This window comes from Camelus dromedarius, chromosome 10, assembly GCF_036321535.1.
Source record: "Camelus dromedarius isolate mCamDro1 chromosome 10, mCamDro1.pat, whole genome shotgun sequence".
Lineage (NCBI taxonomy): Eukaryota > Metazoa > Chordata > Mammalia > Artiodactyla > Camelidae > Camelus > Camelus dromedarius.
In genome coordinates, this window is record NC_087445.1 from 20,751,480 (window position 1) to 20,770,540 (window position 19,061).

General features: G+C 37.4%; 1 protein-coding gene across 4 annotated transcripts in view; it reads right to left on the reverse strand.

The window, feature by feature from the left end:
* Positions 1 to 19,061, reverse strand: part of ADAMTSL1 (ADAMTS like 1) — a 373,405-nt gene that overhangs the window by 205,384 nt on the left and 148,960 nt on the right. For 2 of the 4 annotated variants that reach the window (XM_064490185.1, XM_064490184.1), the window contains exons 9-10: positions 16,477 to 16,615; positions 4,018 to 4,068 (exon numbers count right to left, since the gene is read on the reverse strand). In XM_064490185.1, coding sequence (XP_064346255.1) covers positions 4,018 to 4,068; positions 16,477 to 16,615 — 190 coding nt within the window. The remainder of the gene's footprint in view (positions 1 to 4,017; positions 4,069 to 16,476; positions 16,616 to 19,061) is intronic. The other 2 variants (XM_064490187.1, XM_064490186.1) reach the window with 1 other exon arrangement.

The following is a 19,061-nucleotide window of genomic DNA, read 5'->3' on the forward strand; positions in this document are numbered from 1 at the left end:
CAATACTAAAATTGGTTTTGATCAGTTAACACTAATAGTTTGTACCTGGACTGATAGTTTTGACTTTCAGCACAATACTTTACTACTTAGCATGTGGATACTTTGACATAAGAAATTCATGAAAGATTACGGGAAACCACTCCTTCTCCCTTGCTTCTGCAGTCATCAACTTTGGGACTACATGGATTCAGCATAATTCTGAGGTTCAGACTGTGCCATCATTACTAGAAGGAGCCCAGGGGTGAATATAGCCATTGTCCTCTTGTTCCCCAGCTGTTAAGGGGTACTGACAGTTAGCAATCCCCCCTGTAAAGGCTGATGGCACTGGAATCTACAGATTCAGTAAAGTAAGGGAAAAAATAACAATACTGTCAATAGCATTTAAGAGAATTTCATTGATTTTTCAGATCTCTACACGGCTCTGAACCATTTCAGACCAGATGACGAGAGAGATCTTTGCCCAATTCTTTTATCTCTTCCTGCATATTTAGAGAATGTCAAATTAAAAAAAAAAGAAAGAAAGAAACACTTGCATATAGTCTGCTTGTTGGTAAAAACTGCTAAGGAATCTTAAGATTTCCTTTAGAATTATGAGGGATATCATTGTAATGAGAGAAAAAACAAAATGTCACCAAGTTGATCTACTTGAAGAGTTAAATTTAAAAATACTGCACAGGCATACTGTGGAGACATGAAATATTATCTAAGCAGGATTTTGTGTGCATTATGAGCCTTGTTTCTCTTTTGCATGAGCCTGGATAACGTGCATTTCCCAGTAACAGAGAATTTTCCTCCACATTTTCTCTGTACTGTTCAAGTCTAGGCAACAACTGTTATCTCTACTGCCAACAGCCTAAACGTGCTGCCAAGTACAATATTTTCCTATACATATTTCCCCAGGAGACACAGAAGACAATGTTATTATGGGGAAACTGAGGCCCTCTGTTTAGCCCTTTAGGAACTTTCTGTTCCCTTTCAAGAGAAGGAAGCAGCTCTGTAGAGAGTTTCTCCTCCCAAAGGGTAAAACCAATTCTCATTTGCCTCCATGTAAATCTCTGGAGAGCTTCCCTCTGGAGGTGGATAACAAGTCTGATTCAGATGGAAATTGGGCAGAATGTATAAGTACAAATTCGCATTAAACTTGATTTGACAGTGAAATGGGACTATGGTTTTGAATGTACATTTAATCTCTTAGAACATTAAGATGCCATCAAAAGAGCACATTTTCTAATTGGTAGTCTAACATTCCTAAATGTGACCCTTCTCAGGAAAGAGTGATTAATTTCTGTCTCAACACTTGATCTGACCCATAGTGTAATTTCACCAAAAGTAGTATTTTTTTCAGTGCCAGAGATCACAGAAAGACAAATGATGCTAATATTATTGTAAGTATTTACAGTATGGTTCTAGCATTCAACTATAGTTCTATATGTAAAAAATTATCATGTGAATCCTTTACATAGTAATAGTGATATGTCAAATTTCAGAGCAAGACATCTCTGGGTGCTTTAAAGAAAGTATAACAAAAGCTGAGAGAGGGCATCATTTAGGATATCTTACAACAGGGACCAGGTAAGTGCTTAGAAAATTAAAACGCATGTCCAAGAATCTTATTCTGGAAGAATAACAGATGAGTTCATATATCATATATTTTAACTCCCTTGGCTTCTAATTTTTTAAGTACACAGCATGTTTAGATTAAAATTCTCAAAATTCAGGCTTATGGGGAAAAGTTTATGTATTAATTATAAATTAAAGATAATTCATCAGACTATATTCTTACAGTATATTCAGATATATGTTATAGTCAAAGACTGAGAACAAGAAAAACAATCTAAAAAATCATTAGTTGTGTTCTGTATTTATACTTGTGGTCTAAAATCCACTTAAATAATTTCAGTAAGTAAAGCCTTCTGCCTTGAAGGGTAGACAACTGCCCTCTTAGAACTGTGTTTAAGCCTCAGTTCTTAAGAAATGAAAACACTTTTGTAGAAATAGCTTCCATTTACTAAGGCTTTATCAATAAAACAGGGTATCTAACTTTAGAATTAGTTTAGTAATAGAAGTGCAGGGTAAGAAATACAGTCTGATGATCTGCTAGTCGGCCTTCCCAATTGCGGTGCTTGGACAGAACAAAGCCTATATGAGACAAGGTACAAACAAACAAGGAGGTTCATTTCAATCTGTCGGTGAGAATACTGAGCTTCAGACATCTGGGGGCAGGAAACCAAATATATACGAAATCAAGATTAACCTAAAATAGGCATTAGTCATACCAGAGAAATATAAACAAGAGAGATCATGGATACAAGAAAAATAATAAAATAAAATAAAAGAGTGCCAGTACAGGAAAAACATAAACTTGGTGTTCTCACCCCTGACACTCAACTGTGCCTTTATCTTGAAATACATGGCCTTCACACAAACAGACACAGGAGTTCTATGGATACTTGTTTTACAGATAGAGGAACTGAAATCAAATGAAATCTTGGCTCAGTTAAATTCATCTTTTATATTTTCATTCCATTTTTTTTTCCAACTTTGGTTCTGGATCAAACTAGCAGGGTACATCTGTAGCATTCTAAAGTCATTTATTGTCTTTATCAATATAGTCATAGGAAAGTGGGAGGGAGCTGACTCATGAAGTAATTCCTTAGCAGAAGAACTTAAAAAAACCCCAAACAACTACATACAGTATAAATCAAGCGCTCCTCTCTATGTGCTACCATTAGAATGGTGAAAAGTGAGTTTCCTGCCAGTCACTGGAAATATTTAAGTAGAAGCTGGATAACAACTTGCACTGGTCTATATGCATTAATTAAAGACATATGTGTGTGTGTAAGGTGTGAATACAGCTGCACTAAATACACATACATGCATATCTGTGTAAGTACATGCATTTATACATGTATGATGAATGGATGTGGTTGTTGGGGGAGGAGTGAGAGAATGAAGTCTCACGGGGGAGCTGGACTAGATGACCTCAAGGTCCTCTCTTTTTGTATTTCAATTCACTAAGGATTTGAAGGTTTTCAATCACACTTTGCTTTCTTTTACAGTTTAGAATAAAATCATTTTCTGGGCTTTGTTTAATTCAAGATTGAGTAAATCACTGGGGATTACTTCCAACTATCTGTGATCTGATTTAAACCTTGGGTTCTGAATAGCAGCTGACTCCCTGAAGTCCAAATGAGCAAGAAGAATACACCAGAGGTCTTTCATAGAACAATGGTAGCTTCAAACCCAATTCTCACTTCTGCTCCCTAGGGAGCTGTTTCCAATGTAGCTGCTGGTGATACCTTCCGTAGCTAGCATATTTTCAGCTTCTCCAGTTTTCTTATGAATATATTAATAAAGGGAACAAGTTCTTTTACAAGTTCACCATCACTTTAATGATTTTTTTCTAGTTTTAAAAAATACTGTACTTTAAAAAAAGCAACATTGTGCATGGAATTTAATGTTTTGGAAAAAAAAAACTCCCCTCCCTACCAAATGTTCTGAACAATAAGGATATGAAAAAACTGCCTTTTTGTATTTAATTATAATTTCTCTGGAACAAAAAAAGGATACTCAAAGCCCCTATGCAGAGTAATACCACATCTGGAATTCCACATTTGTGGTATTGGGATAATAATTCAGGCAGTGTTTGTTTAACAGTTAGCAACAGTGCTTTAATGACCAGGGTCCTATTGCAGAGGAAACATAGAAAAGGACAAAGAGAGTGAAAGAAAGACATAACATAAACCCACACACTATATCTAATCAGAGTGAATTACTGTGTCCACTCCAATGGAATCCGACCCTATCTTAGAATGGTTTTTGAGTGACAAGCTTACAGGCTAGTGTTATTCGAAAGCAGAGCTCAGGATGGGTTGCAAAATATACTATCTACTATCTTATTATTACAGAAAAACACAAAATCTATATCTATATTTTATATATATATATATATATATACATAAAAGAAGCAGAAGACTAATTTACTACTTCTAGCATCAGGACGATTGATTTACGTACCGAGGAAGGGGATGGTAGAGGTCATAAGGCATGATCTGCTTGTATCCGTCACTGTTAGGAACAATAATGCCAACCCTCTGAGTAGAAGGTACACACAATAAAATAAACACTAAATGATTACATTATACATTTTTTTCAGACAAATGCAAAACAGTATTAATAAACTATCTCTGAAAAACAACACTAAAACAGTTCAATATCTTTATGCTAGCATGTGCTTCAGAATGAGGCAAGTTCTTTGAAAGGGCATCGTTTACTATAATTAGTTCTCTGATCCAAGCAGGAAATACCAGTGGAAAGGGTGGTGGCAAGAAAACTTGGCACCTCATCATTAACTATGACACAATGAGCTTGTAAATGTTCTTTAATACCCCCCAATTATACATCCTCTGAGGTCATTATCATCATCATTATTAATGTTACTTCCAGATGCTCGCCAAGCACTTACAGTAACTGTCTCACTTCTGATGAAAGAGAGAGCTACATGTAAGAGTGTGTACCTGGGAACTGACAGTACTATGTAATGTGCCTTAGCAAATAGGTAATGTATTCTTGACAGATCTAGGGGTTTTAGTAATATCTGGAAAACAGCCACTTGGTTATTTTATAAAGGGAAGCAGAACTAGGGAAGGAAGTAGGCAACTGTCAACAAAAGTGAGTTCTCTACCAAAATAAAGGGAGAGCAGTTAAAATGAGGTGATAAACATGAAAGATCTTTTTTGTGGTCTATTAAACGTGACATAGTGCTAACTGCTATTATAGAGGTAGCTGTGATTATCTGACTGTTGTTAGTAGATGTAGTGCCCTGGGAAACCTGTGAGATTTAGAGACAAAAGTGAAAGGAGCCATAGGACAGGACATTTTAGGCTGTGTGGCTAATGGGATTCACAAGAAACGATACTACAGACTGTGTGGGAGCCCTGAGGCCTTCAGGACTCCAATAAAGAACAGTAATCCAACCCAATGATTCCAAGTAAACCCTCCAATCGGCGAGACGTTGCTCTTGCTGAGCCCCCTAGCTTGTGGAAGATTTATTACTCATGAGTCTCAGATAAAAAGGCTAGTGCAACAGACACTCCACCAAGAGGGGCAGACAGAGAGCTGAACTCATGGATGTGGCCTATTTGCTGGGGCAAAGCATGGAAGGGCATGAGCAGAAGACACTTACTTTACAACTGACCAATGACAGCAAGTCCCTCTTCTGAATACTGAAGGAACCCACATACTCTATTCTGGGATGAAGGGATGGGTATATATTTATGTATCCATATTTACTATAAATGTATTCATATTTAAATAAATGAATTAAGACTTGCTTTGATCCCATCCTCTGACACAGTTGTGTGTTCTTTTAATATGGCAAACAAGCCCAAGCTTTTGGGTAGAAAGAGTGAGCGAGGGATGCTGTGGAACAGAAAGATAAAAAATAGCGCTGACTGGACATCATGACAGATAAAGAGGAAAGAGGGTAATTTCTGAAGAAATTACCGAAAGGTAACGGAGAGATGAAAGAAATTAAGTTTGAAAAAATGGGAAACCAATCTTTGCATATAGATTTCTATTCCCAAGAGGGACAAACATTGGAGTACTAATTTAACTTTGTTTATCCATGAGTAAGTTTTGGCAATCATTTCTATGACTAAACCTTCACGGTGTTTGCATGTGCATTACCCTTAAGTAACAATGTTCATGAAGATGGATGCTGCCTTTTGAGGAAGCTCAAAATCCCATGGCTCTAACAAACCCAAGAACGGGACGAATATGAATGTGAAACATTTCTCCTTGTTTTCCCAAGTTGGAGAAACTTCCTATTTTCTGCCTTCTTTTGACAGGAAATCGGATGTGAAAGGTTAACCCTGTCTTTTGTTAGAATCATGTGATCTCTTTTCAATAATTCTTAAGTCTAACAATGAAGGAAATTTTCTCTCTAAAAGAATTGTATTTCATAGAATTCCAAACTTCTGAAGTTTATAATAACTTTGATCTGACAGTAGTTAATTAATGAACACACAGAAATGACTTTGCAGCTATGTTTGAGCTAACTCTCGCATCTTTGCTCCTGCTTACATCCAGATCTAGATGCAGAAATGCCTATCAGGGCCTTCTCTCCCGAAAAAATTTATAGCTATGACTTGTCATTCTCAATATGAGAACAAACTGCTACAGATCTCTGCCAACTGATTTATCAGCTGATGACATTTAAAGCAGAGGCAGTGACATTGAAAGAAAGAGGCCAGAAGAAAAGCAGGGGGATAAAAGAGAGAGTGTATAGAATTCAAGGTGTTGGGCTTTGCATTGGGCTGATTTAGAAATTATGTTTTTGTTTGAATAAGGAGCTTGAAACCTGGATTCAGCAAAACTATAGCTATATTTGTCTTTCTATGGCATAGGTCATGGTGAAGACTCATAAAATGGCTCTATGGCACCTGTGAAAACAGAAAGATATCAAAACAATGGTGCTCTGTCTAGTCCTGTTAATGCATATTCATGTGCATGGGCTCTGCTTTCCCTTGGGGTTCATGCCACGGCCCTGGCCTTTCACCACACTGTCAGAGGGGCAGGCAATGGTGCCTGAACCTAACTTTCTATTCCTTACTTTTAAGACAATCTTTTTTCTTAGGCAAAATGTACCCATTGAAGAATGATGAAAAAGGATGTCCTTGAGGGACTTTAAGTTCTTCCCATGTTTAGGTCTTGATTTGTATTTGAGTGTGTGTACATGCCTGAGTATTTATGTGTCTGAATACATGGGGAGTGGTGAAGATTGTGCAGAAATGATTTTAAAAAATGATCACGAAGGGAAAACTCAATAAACAGTTGGTTTGGGGGTAAAACCACTCATTCTCCATTGCCTTAACTATTCTGATCACTCAAGCACTTCCTATACTGGGCAGTGATCTGATCCCATCTAAAGTCCCCCAAATCAGGGGTCGTGATAGGAGAAGAGAAGAGGAGGATGAAGACGTGGTAATTCTGGATTCACGTGGTAGGAGAAGAAAGACATTGCAAAGCATCCTCACACACATTCAAGTACACACCTTGCGGACCTGTCCAACGACCGGGGAATGCTTCAGTGTTCTGACTGGCTCGTGGAATAAAATATTATGCAGCATATAAACACAAAGCTTTTTGAACCATTCTTAATGACATGGAAAATATTCAAATGTAATGTCAACTGAAAAAAATCCAATACAAAATAGAATGTACAATGTAATCCACAATATTAAGAAAATTCATGTATTCATACATCTATATAGTCATTTTCATAAAGTCTATATACATGTGTGTATGTGTGCACATGTGTATGTATTCTCATATGTTAGAAAAGGACCAAGGAGAGTTGTTAGTTCTTGGTGTTTGGATTATGGGTGGCTTTTTTTCCTTTCTTCTTATGTTTCTCTGTTTTCCAAGTTTTCTGTAATGTACAGGAATTAGAACATTTAGGCAAGACAAAATTCAAGTCTGAGAAAGTATAATACAGAAATATTTGGAAACATGATATAAATGGATGAAATGAGGCTATCACCTTAATTTCCCATGTCCCTTAAAGATGATTAAGTCTTTGTCCTGAAATCATCTCCAAAGCTATTTTAGGACAATATCCCTAATGAATAATCAACCCATATTGATTGACTCAAGTGTGAGATTTACATGTTGTGCTAAATCTTTCTTAAGAAAAAAATCCTAATGCAACTAACACCACGAGCACCTAATCTGCAGGATTCTGGGTTCTTTTTACAATGGAAATGAATCAAAAGGAGTCCATTTCATGGTTTCAACCATCTCTTTGAGTGCCTCTTGCACGACCCCACGACTCTTTTCCTGGGCTGCAAAGCCTCTTTCTGACTTCCTGATAGCTGGATGTGCTCTCAATTTGTTCAGCTTTGTGTGTCCAGACAATTCACTATCTTCCCCTGCAAACTGCTTCTTTCCCTGTGATTACTGTCACTGTTCAGAGCACTGCCAACCTCCCATACTCCCAGGCTGGATACCATGGGACATCTTTGCTTCTTCTCTTTCCCGTGTTCCCTACACATACAGTTCCTTCAGTTGTGATGCCTGCCAAATACATCTCTGTGACATGAATTTAGACCCTTTTGCATCAGTCTCCTAATAGATCTCTCTGCCTAGAGGCTTTGCCTCCTCCAATCCAGCCTGCTCATTGCTGTCATAGCAACAGATAACATGATGCTCTAATGCTCAAGGAAATTTCTTAGTTAAGTGCTACCTCTTCTAAAGCCTGTCGTTATTTTCTCTCAAAATCCGGCCAGAAATTCTCTCTTCCTCTTCCAAATACCCACAGCACTAACTCCCTTCATCACTTTTAACTATGTACGTATTTCTAACTAGGTGTAAGTTTTCCCTAGTTTAACACTATGGGGCAAAATCCATATTGGTTCTTTACTGTATCTTTTAACACAGTGCCCCGCCCAGAGGCAACTGGTAAATAATCATTCAATGAAATCATGCCACTGGTGCGAAGGTACAAGAGCAAGAAATACAACTACCGTCCAGAATGAAGCAAGCAAGCAAACAAGAACAAGGTTAAAGAAACTCCCAAACAAACTGCTACTCACAGTGAACATCTTTAGTCCTACTCCTTGCCTTTTGCTAGCTCTGTCATCTGTGTGAGGGGAAGGCTGCTTTAGGGGGTAGTTTGGCAGCCTAGGAAGGCTGCTTTGGCAGACAGAGGTGGTTGGGCGATCTAGGGCAGAGAAAGGACAGCTTAATGGCAACTGTGCTTCTAACCTGCTTGGCTTAACTCTACATCTCTTCCATTGGGGATCTCCCAGAAATAGCCATGACAGCTTTTAAAAAAGTCTTCTATTCCCTGTCTGTCTCACGTGTCTCTCAGATATCACGCTGCTCTGTAATTGTATAACTTACCACCCCTCCACCCCTTGGCAGTGTTGTGGGCCATACTCTAGAGGATTCTTCTTTGCCTTCACCATGGTACTAAGCACAGAACTTGGCACAGGATTGGTACTCAATAAAAAAATGAATGAAACTGTGGGTGGTGGAAGGAGTTCTGGCCTCAAAGAGAGTAATTCATCTCTCGACAACTCCAGGGCAAGAGAAACCAATCTCCTCCTAAACAACAGTTTAGAAAGGGGGAAGAGAGAAGCAATAAAAAGCTGGAAGAAACTGAAGCATTTGCTTTTTCATGAGTGGCAGAGTACAAAGGATCATGGCACAATGGACCCCCTGATGAGCTGGGAGAGGGAAGGTCAGTTCTCCTCTCTGCCAGCTCTCTCTCTCTGTGACCTTGAGTACATTATATTTGGACTTCTGTGTTGTTCTTCTGCAAAATCTATGTATTGGATGAAATCAGGAGTTTTAAGATGAAGTAAGAATGGGTGCCTGGAAACCCACCACACTTGGCCTAATCCTATCTGCCCCCCTTCTGGTAGCTACTGAGGGCAGAAATCAGAGCTCTGTGGACCATAGATCGAAGACCACTGAACTAGGTAGTCATCTCAAAATCTCTCCTACTTTAAAATTTGGTGACTTTATGAAACACAGTAGGGTTCCCTATTATTTGAAGAGGCAAGTTGGGAGCCAGCAAATGAAGAAATATTCTGTAAAGGTCACAATGAAAAAAAAAACAAAAAACACAGTACCTACTAGGCAACGTTCATTTATCTTTTGGAACCAGACCAAAAGAACACTGCTTTGTCGTCTAGGATTTGAAAACTTTCTAAACGTACATATCTTTTTTTCTGCTATAAAACGGACTACTGCAGGGTTTTTGTTCATTTGACCCCAAATACCATAATTCTCTCACACTTATATTTCTGTGGATAAACATTCTTGATATTAAAGAATGCAGTTTTGAACTGCTTTTAAATAAATGGGACTAATATTTCCTTGGGCTCTGTTTAGCTCTTCCTGTATTGTCTAAATGATGTGGACATTGTTTGATTTGAGCAAATATCAGTATTTATGCTTATATGAAAGAGGCTTTGCTTAACTTGGGTATATGGTCAACTCAAAGACCCAGGGCACCAAACTCTGCATTGATACTATGGCTGGCAGCTCTGTGCTGGCTGTGGGGGTCTATGGTGGGTTTAAACCAGATCTCAGGGGTTGATGAAGGCATCATGCAGAACAAGGGTACCCATGGGATATGATGGCTCAGGGATCAGTGACCTGACTTATGTAATATAGGAGATACTCTGGAACTGGAAGCACTCAGGTTCACGACTTCATGACTCAGCTTTCTTTTGCCGCCCTAGCTTGGAGCAGGTCCCATAACCTCTTTGGGCTTCAGTTTGTTTTAATCTGTAAATACAGATGATAATCTCTGTCTTCCTCATCTCTTAGAGAAGGTAAAACCGAACTGAGATGATAGATGTGAAAGCACTGTAGAAACTTTAAATAGAAGTAATATTAGGCAAGTCACTTTTCAGGTTTAGTTTTCAATAATGACAGCTGTATTGTCATATGACTTTCGTTGAGGGCTTGGCATTTTGCTAAGAACTGTACATGCATCATCTCATGTACTCCTCCTAGGTACTCTCTGACTGCAGTACTGCAGTTATTTTACAGATGGCAAAAGTAAGGCCTGGAGAAGTTAAGTACAAAAGTTATTTAGCTAGTAATGTCAAGCTGATAGACTGAAGTTAAAAATGAGGATGATGATAATACCTGTTCTATTAACTCATATGTCAATTAAAAGAACTGCATAAATAATTATACTTTCAAAAAGTTTAAAATATAAGAAGTGATCATTATTGTTAGTGATGAGCTGGCTTGGTAGAAGAACTAAACTGCCCTAATAACTGAGTTATAGCTGATTGTCTGAGCATGTGAGGTAGGTCTGTAATCTTGGGAAGAGTATGGCTACACCCTCTAAAAAGCACCAAAACTCTGCTTTATCTCATCATAAATGCATAAAAGTGCAAACGGGACTTCTGGATGGCATTTTTTATTGCTTACTCAGAAGCTGCTCGAAGTGGTGTATTTCAATGAAGTTGATCAAAAAGAAGAAAGTTGTTACTTTTCTACGTCACTGAGCTATCATAATAAAACAAAAAGAGCTTTTGAACAGGGAAACATTTCATTATACTGTAACTGCTAATTGAGTTAAACACTTTCTAGTCCCCTGGTACTGAGTTCTCCTTTTCTGGAGATGAGACATGGCACAAAACCCATGCGGACTCAGTGGCAATGGCTCATAGCTGGTTACGTGGGGATTATTAGACATTTACACATTGGGATTTCAGGAGTTGCTTCATTTCTTATCATTTCTCATGGCAATGATGTCTTAAAAATCTGATAAATGTGATTTACTTTCGTGAAGCTATTTCCTAGGAATCTGTGTCTCCTACTGTTATAACAACAAATAGAGAACTACTTTTCCAGACCCATGTAGAATGCTAGAGTTCCATCTCCTTCCATGGAGAAGGAAGCGGGTTTCTGAAGAGTTTAGGAGTTTCTCTGAGGCCACGTCAACATTAGCATGACCGTGCTCTTAGTCACCGCAGCTGCAGCAACTAGCATTTACTGAATGCTTATCACATGCCAGGCACTCTGCTAAGTTCTTTAAGCCTATGACACCATGTATTCCTCATGACAACTCTGTGAGGTAAGTAGTTAACAGCCTTACTTCAGAGGATGAAAAAACTGAGGCTTAGTGGGAACAAGTAATTTGCCAAAGGCTACTCAAACCGGTAAGTGGCAGAGCCAGGATCCCAGGCCAGGCTGTGTTGCTCCAAAGCTCCCCTCCTAACCACCAGGGTACAGGGATAATCACTGCATCGCCATTGGTCTAGTCGCTCACCAAGTCGGTGTGGAAAGTTAGTGCAGTTGGGTTTTACATGCTCACTGCACACACTGCCTCTAATGATGCAGACTCTTCTTCTAAAGTCGCATTAGGATTCAGTTCTGAGATTTTGTTCACTATTTGGTCCATAGCCAGGGATGGCTTACGCAACTTGCTGTTAAATTAAATGGAGCTGGACAGAAAGAGGTCACTTGAAGTCACCAAGAACTGCTGCTTAGGGCATACACATTTGGGCATTTGCTTAGGGCTGTTACTCTGAATTCCTTCAGGGAAGGGGGAATCTGGGTGCGGTTTCAGCTAAAAACAGATTTGCTTGCTAATGACTGTGACCACGACAGTGCGATGAGTGAGAGCTTTTTTCACATGACTAACCCTTGCCAATTTAAGCCCCCTTCATTACTGCCTTGGAGGGAAAAGAAAAGGTCTGTGCCAAAATAAAGAAAAAAAATCTGAAAAGGTGGTTCTCTGACTGTCTCACAAACAACGTCTTGCACAATTTCCCCCAGGCAGCCTTAACAGTCTCACCAGTCTCCTAGACTGATATCTAAGGCCAAATGGAGCATATTTTGCATTTAAAGACACTCTGAAAACATAAGGTGCTCATTAACTGAACTAAAACTCTGCCTTGTTGTTGCTGAACCACAGGCATACATTTGGAGACTTTCTGACCACATGATAGATTTTACCCTTCATCCAGAGGCAACAATGACACAAACCATTGCACAAATCAGCAGGCACTGTGTTAAAACAAATACTTTCCCCTTGTGCAAAACAGAGGCTATGATTATAGCATGGCAGGCACAAGGAGGCTTTATATTTCATTAGATTCCAAGTGTCTTAGCTATATGCAAAAGGGTGTTAAATGGGTGAAGCAGAAAACAAGTGAAACATGCCTAGATCTCTGGCATCTAGGACAGGCGTGCCTCTGGACTTCCAGGAGAGCCCAAGTGAGAAATATTCTTAATTTTAGCTAAAAGTCATTAAATTTTTAATTTCTCTTCTTCTTCCCTCCCATTATAAGCATCATTTTGGCTTCCTTTTTGAGATGGCTCCGGGCTAGGAAACAAAGTATTTTATCATTTCATAAAAATGACTGCATCAATGACAATGCAGCCAGGTAGGCTCAAATGTTGGTCCTGTAGTGAAAGGAATCCAAATTCCTATCTCAGCAAAATGTCAAGTTTTTACTTGTTACTACATGTCCTGGGCAATCAGGCTTGCTTTAGAGTTGGGGAAATCAAGAATGCTAAGTCACTGAATTCCAACTGTCTATTATATTCAGAATGATTTCTCTATGTTATGAGCTATAGACAAAACTGGAGATAGAGCAAAAGTATTAACAGTGATTACCTGTGGGCACTGGAGATTATTAGTGAATTTTATTTTCATTATAGCCTTTGAACTTACCCACATTTCTGAGTTAGCATTAAGAATCAGGAAAAAGACATAAAAACATAAAGATTATTTTGGAATAGATGTCAACAACCTCATTAGCCTAGAAACCACTAGATAAATCAATCCACAACCATTGAAACCAGTGGATGTTGTTGGTGAGTGAAACGAGGAAGTGACAGCATTTATTAGTTCAAATATATAGTATCTACTTATTATAAAGCAAATTACTGAGAACAGTGAGGCTATTCCGGTAAACAGAAACATTGGATAGCAAGGATTATGGCTAATGGTTATCACATCCAGTTTGTTTCTGGTTTGTTTTGGTCTTAGATGGGTAGTAATGAGAAAATTCTTATCACAAAGAAGTAGATGCTAATAGTAATGGTTTTTATAGCTTACCTTGCAATCTTAGAATACTTATTTTTTCAATTAAACAGATGTATTCAAGAACTTTAACAATGAGGGCAAAAAGTACTCCCTTTGTTAGTTGTTACAACAACTTTTACAATTTAGCTTAGTTTGAACAAGTTAAAATTAATTTATGTTTGAATATACTTGTTGTGAGTTATTGTTTAAAGATACTTCAAAATATATAAAATGAAATTTAATGAAGCAACTCTGCGGAACAATAGGTTCTATAGACACAGTTTGAAAACCACTAATTTAATGCAACAAGTAACTCTCTCACCTCCACGTGTGGGTAGGAAAAATAAGGCCCAGAAGGGTAAAGCAATAAAGCCAGGTTACAGACTTTTTAGTGCCCTTTTTGCTGTCCATGGTACTTCCCAGTCTCGACAAGGAATAAACTTGGCTATCTGAATGGGATTTTGCTTTCATGTAATAGGCCAGAAATCCTAGTCTACTATACGAAAAGTGAAGAACTATCTCAATGGCTAGATAAAATAAATTTCTTTTGAAATTTCAAAATGTGTGACTTTATCTGTTCTAAAAACATCTTGTGTTTTACATTTTGGGGCTTCAAATTTTGGACACAAAGGTGTTGGTTTAATGTCATTGTGTCACCCTTGATTTTACTATTGGACAGTTCAATCTGGAGTAAGAAAACAATTCCTTGCGTGTTTGACTCTACTTTGGCAGATCTATTATCTCCTTTTCTCAGACCACTACTTCATGATTTCTCTTGAAATTCAGGAAGGTTGCTTTGATCCCAGGTATGCAAATCAGTTCACTGAATTTTACAGCAATCCTAAAGTATCTTAACCTCAGACTAGCATATCTACATTTCCTAAAGCAACTTCCTCTTAAACCTCTCCTACTGCTAAGTCTTAATTTTGACAGCTTTGTTTAACTACCTGTGTAATAAACAAGCAGCTTCCTGACATTTGCTTCTAACTTTTTTCTCCTTTTCTCCCTTTTTTCAATCGCCATCTGTCCCGACATTTATACATGTGCTGTATTAGATGTTTTAAAGTAACATAGACATAGAAAAAGCATAAATTTCACAAACTTCTTTCAATGTAGAATGGCCTTTTGCTTTTGAATAATAACAGGTCAAAATATCACTCCAACAGAAAATATAGGTAAAAATCAGAAGCCAGAAAAAAAATGAGTAAATTTTTTCCGACTATAAACATTTTCATAAAATTGTTAACCAAATGCCTTTATCTCACAACTGTTTTTTATGGCCATCTCTTCACTGAATTTTTTTTCCAAGGGGGGGAAAAAGCTTTATGCGGTTGTGGGAAGTGAATCCCTATTTTCTCCTAGAAATACACACATGAATTTTCATGGAAGTGTGTATAAGACCTTCAAAGTCTCTTTATGGCTAAGTCAACTTGTTTGAATTGGGATAATTATGCTTTTCATGCACTGGTCTTTGTGGTATGGATATGAATAAAGATATATAATAAGCAGAATAATTTTAAAATAGAGTTGAATTGCATGAGCTAGAATTATCTTGGCTAAAAATATCCCATGCCTTAATATTTTCAAAGTAAAGAAGTCCAAGCTAAATTTAACACCTCATTTAGTTTTTATACTGTATCCAATCCTAAATACAAAATTTTCTGGTGTAATATGAAGCTAAATTAAACTTTACCTAAATTATATATTTATAAAATATCTATTCATCTGTTTCTTTAATGAAAACCTGTTATTCTAAGTTCACTTTTATCAGCTAGGTAGTAGAGTTTCTATGAGTAAGTAACAGCAATTTCACATCACGTGTAGACTTTAGAATTTATGAACATGAGGTAGAAAGAATATAAGAAAAGAACTTTTAAAAAGTAAACAGCAGAAAACAAAACTTAAAATCACACTGCCTACAATTCAAGATAGAATGATTTTCATCCACATTATTCACATTATTCAGTAGTAGTTTAACTATTCAAAGTTTTGTTTTATGAATATATAATTAAGTAAACTATGATTTTAAAAAATAACCTTGAAGTATTTCTCAGAAATCCAAGGGACTTGGAAAGGATTCTCCATTTTCTGGTCTTTGTGATTAGTTTTGCAGAAGAGTTTTCACATATCCTCTCTCATGTGTTGAGGATGAGTAAGCTAAGTTAACCAAGAGAGTTACCAGGAAGTGTTGCAATGAAAAAGGCAACTGCTCCACCCATGGAAAGATTCCTGACCTGCACTTCTGTGACTGCTCATGAGATGTTTCATTCATCAGTCTGATTCTTGATCCTGCAAATAACTGAGGGCTAATTATGGCTTCCCCAAAGCAAACATATGTGAAAGTGTCAAATATCTCTTTAAAGCTCTTAATTAAAAAGAACTTTTAAAAAAATCTGACTGTTAGAAATAAGTCCTGCTTTCTCTTCAACGAAGGCTGAGTTTATTTAAATGCAGAAGAATTATTTTAAGACTGGTTTGGACTCCAGGGAGTCAGCACGGACCAGCACAGACTAAAAGGGGTCCATTGTGACCCTGGAATACGGTCTGCTCTGATTCTCTCACCAATCTGGTGACAGAGGTAACAGGGAAGAATCCTGACAACAGTGTGCCATCCCATTTGTTAAGGTCAGAACAAGTAACCAGAATGAAAAGAGATCAGAAGAGAAGATGACTCTACAGAGTGCTTCACCTTGTAGCTTCACAAACGGGAAATTCATAGACCCTGCGATGGCATTGAACAGCGGCCAGAACAGGGGTGTGGGCTCTAATAACACAGGACAGGGATGGACACTGGGCAGCAGCACTTATTTATTGTAAATTCCATTTTACTTCTAATTAAAAAATTTTAACTTAAGAAGCTTATCTGAACCTGGTTTATGTGTATGCTAAACAAACTGGTAAATTTGACTGACCTGGCTGGACAGGGATCCAAGTTGCACTCCTGAAGTTTGGGCTTGGGTTTGATGTTCTCAGGGTAATAGTGACAGTATTGGTCAGCAACCACGCGATTGCTCCGAAGATCGTAACACTCAGCCGATGTCAGCTGGTAACCTGCAGTATCAAACCGTTCGGGCAAGTTTAAATGCACAGATCAATATCATATATTCCCTTAGGCTTTTTGGCCATCTCATATTCATGGACATTTTTCCCCAATGCTCCAGTCATTTTCAGGACAAAAGTCAGATAAATAGAAGGCTCGTTAATTTTTGTAGACCTCAAATACTGTGTTTTTCCACACAAATTTTAATAATTATAGGGCTCGAACTACATAAGAATATAGCTAGACTGTAAGACTCTGTTCTAAGGACCATTCTTATTAATTTGTTTTGTATAATCTAAAAGTCTAACAGAATTCTGCATCAAAAATAGATAATATTTGTTTACCAACCATCTTATACAAGGGTGCAAAATTATCTCTCTTGCACCTGGGGCATCAGGTAGAAAAAACTTCTAAATTAAAAAAAAAATCAATACTGCCCTCCTTGTCAATGGGGGACCATGGAATATAACACAGATTTGGGTCCTGCCAGCTGCCTAGGAAAACTGTTTTTGGGGTTTTTTTTGGTGCCTAAATTCAACCTGAATGGGTTAAGCTGAGTAAATGGATGACTAAGACCCCAGCAATAACCATCATGAATCCCAAGTTTCCCTGCACAACTTAAAAAAATACTTCTTACTGTTCAATTTTTGCTTTAAAATCTTACATTATTTCTCTAAGTCTTGAGCCAGTATTTTTTGGTTTCCATGACCAAATCTCCACTGTTAAGAGAATCCTCTTTTTTTCTTTAATAGTGTTGCTGAGTAATATTTAATTCTACTCATTATATGTTTTACCTCTCCTACCAGCCTCTCTCGTTTTGTGGATTTCTGGTGGGGTGGTGATGAGAACTTAGATTCTTGGGGTGAAAAAGAAATGTATATAGTGTATTTTTTCTAAATTAGGCTTTTTATATCATTCTAACCCTAATCAACCCCAAAATATATCCTCCCTGGGCAGTGGCTGAATATTGTTATTGCTAAATGCGTGTTAGAAAGTCAGATTTAGAGTGGTTAAAATTCTTGGGGAAGATTTCAGGAAATCAGAAGGACGCTTATAAACCAGATTTCCTGGCTTGAGGCTGTGTTCTCAGACTGTCCACAAAAATTAATTGTTCTTTAAAGACCTAAAAAAAGACTTTTTAACAGTTTTACTATAAAGATGAAAAGCATGAAAAGTAATGGATAAGAACACATGTTGCATTTAACTTTTTGTCTTATAAGAAAATCAAAAAGCAAAATAAGATTTTAGAAGTAAAGATACTGCTGTCTTTCAATTACATCATACCTAAAGCAGAGAATTTGCTAACAAGCTCATTATTTTATAATTTTTCCAGAAAGTAATTTCTACTCAAGGACAGAATGTATCATGGAGTAAAACACAGGCATAAGCAGTAAGTAAGCTGTAAATGTCAGGTTGCGATTTTTATAAATTGTAATTTGTCAGCTTAAAAATGTGGCTGTGAAGCTCTTCTCAAGTGTGTGAGATGAAAACTTCGAATAAAAATGGAACACATGACCACAATGGTCAGAGAGTGTTTTTATTTCAAGTTTCACAATATATTTGGAGTAGGAGTTCTTTGCACTTAGCAAAATAGTCAACTAGCTGAATCTGGAACAGAAACATAGAAAGGAATTTAGAGATGACTTCTTTAGGAATTTTCAAACTGTGGTCCACGGACGGGGAGGAAGGTTGGTTTCCAGATCCTTTAGATCTTCATCTGACCAGTATTTTTTTTTATCTGCCTTCCTAGTAAGATTTCCCTGAGGAAAGGGTTTGATAACTCAAAACATTTGAAAACCACTGATGGTTCTACTTTTTCACTTAGACAGGAGGCAAATAAAGCCCTAAAGAGGTAGGCTTATATATGAATCTAACATGAACTGCCTCCTTATATAGCAAGCCATTATTAAGCTTACTGAAATCACAGCCCAACAGCAGGTCTACGTGAAACTGGCACAGCAGGCATATTATTGAATTGTTCCTTCTTACAAAACATGGTTTTCATTTAAGAAGAAAAGAAGCAAAAAATTATTTCCTTAGATTTCTTTCTTTGAAACTGCTTCCTGTGCTAGTCATCAACAGGTGTATCAAAATAACATATTCCCATAAATATCAAGGTAATTGGCACTTTATTTTTAAACAAAGTAATTTTCTGTTCACCACAGACAAAGCAACTGGAAACACGATTTTACTGAAATGCTTACAGTGTTGAATTAATTGTCTTGTAAAATCAAGTGAAAGGACTTGATGGTATTTTTCACTGTTTTTAAGCTACAATCTAACATTGCTGTATACAACCTCACTCTCAACGATCTATTCACATTATGTAGACACAGGTAACACAGCTGAAGATGAATTACATCATATGCTGTTACTGTTTTACAAAAATTAATGGATAATCATTTGTCTCCATTTTGAGGCACTATCCTTCTTTTCTCTTGTCAAAATAATCTAGCG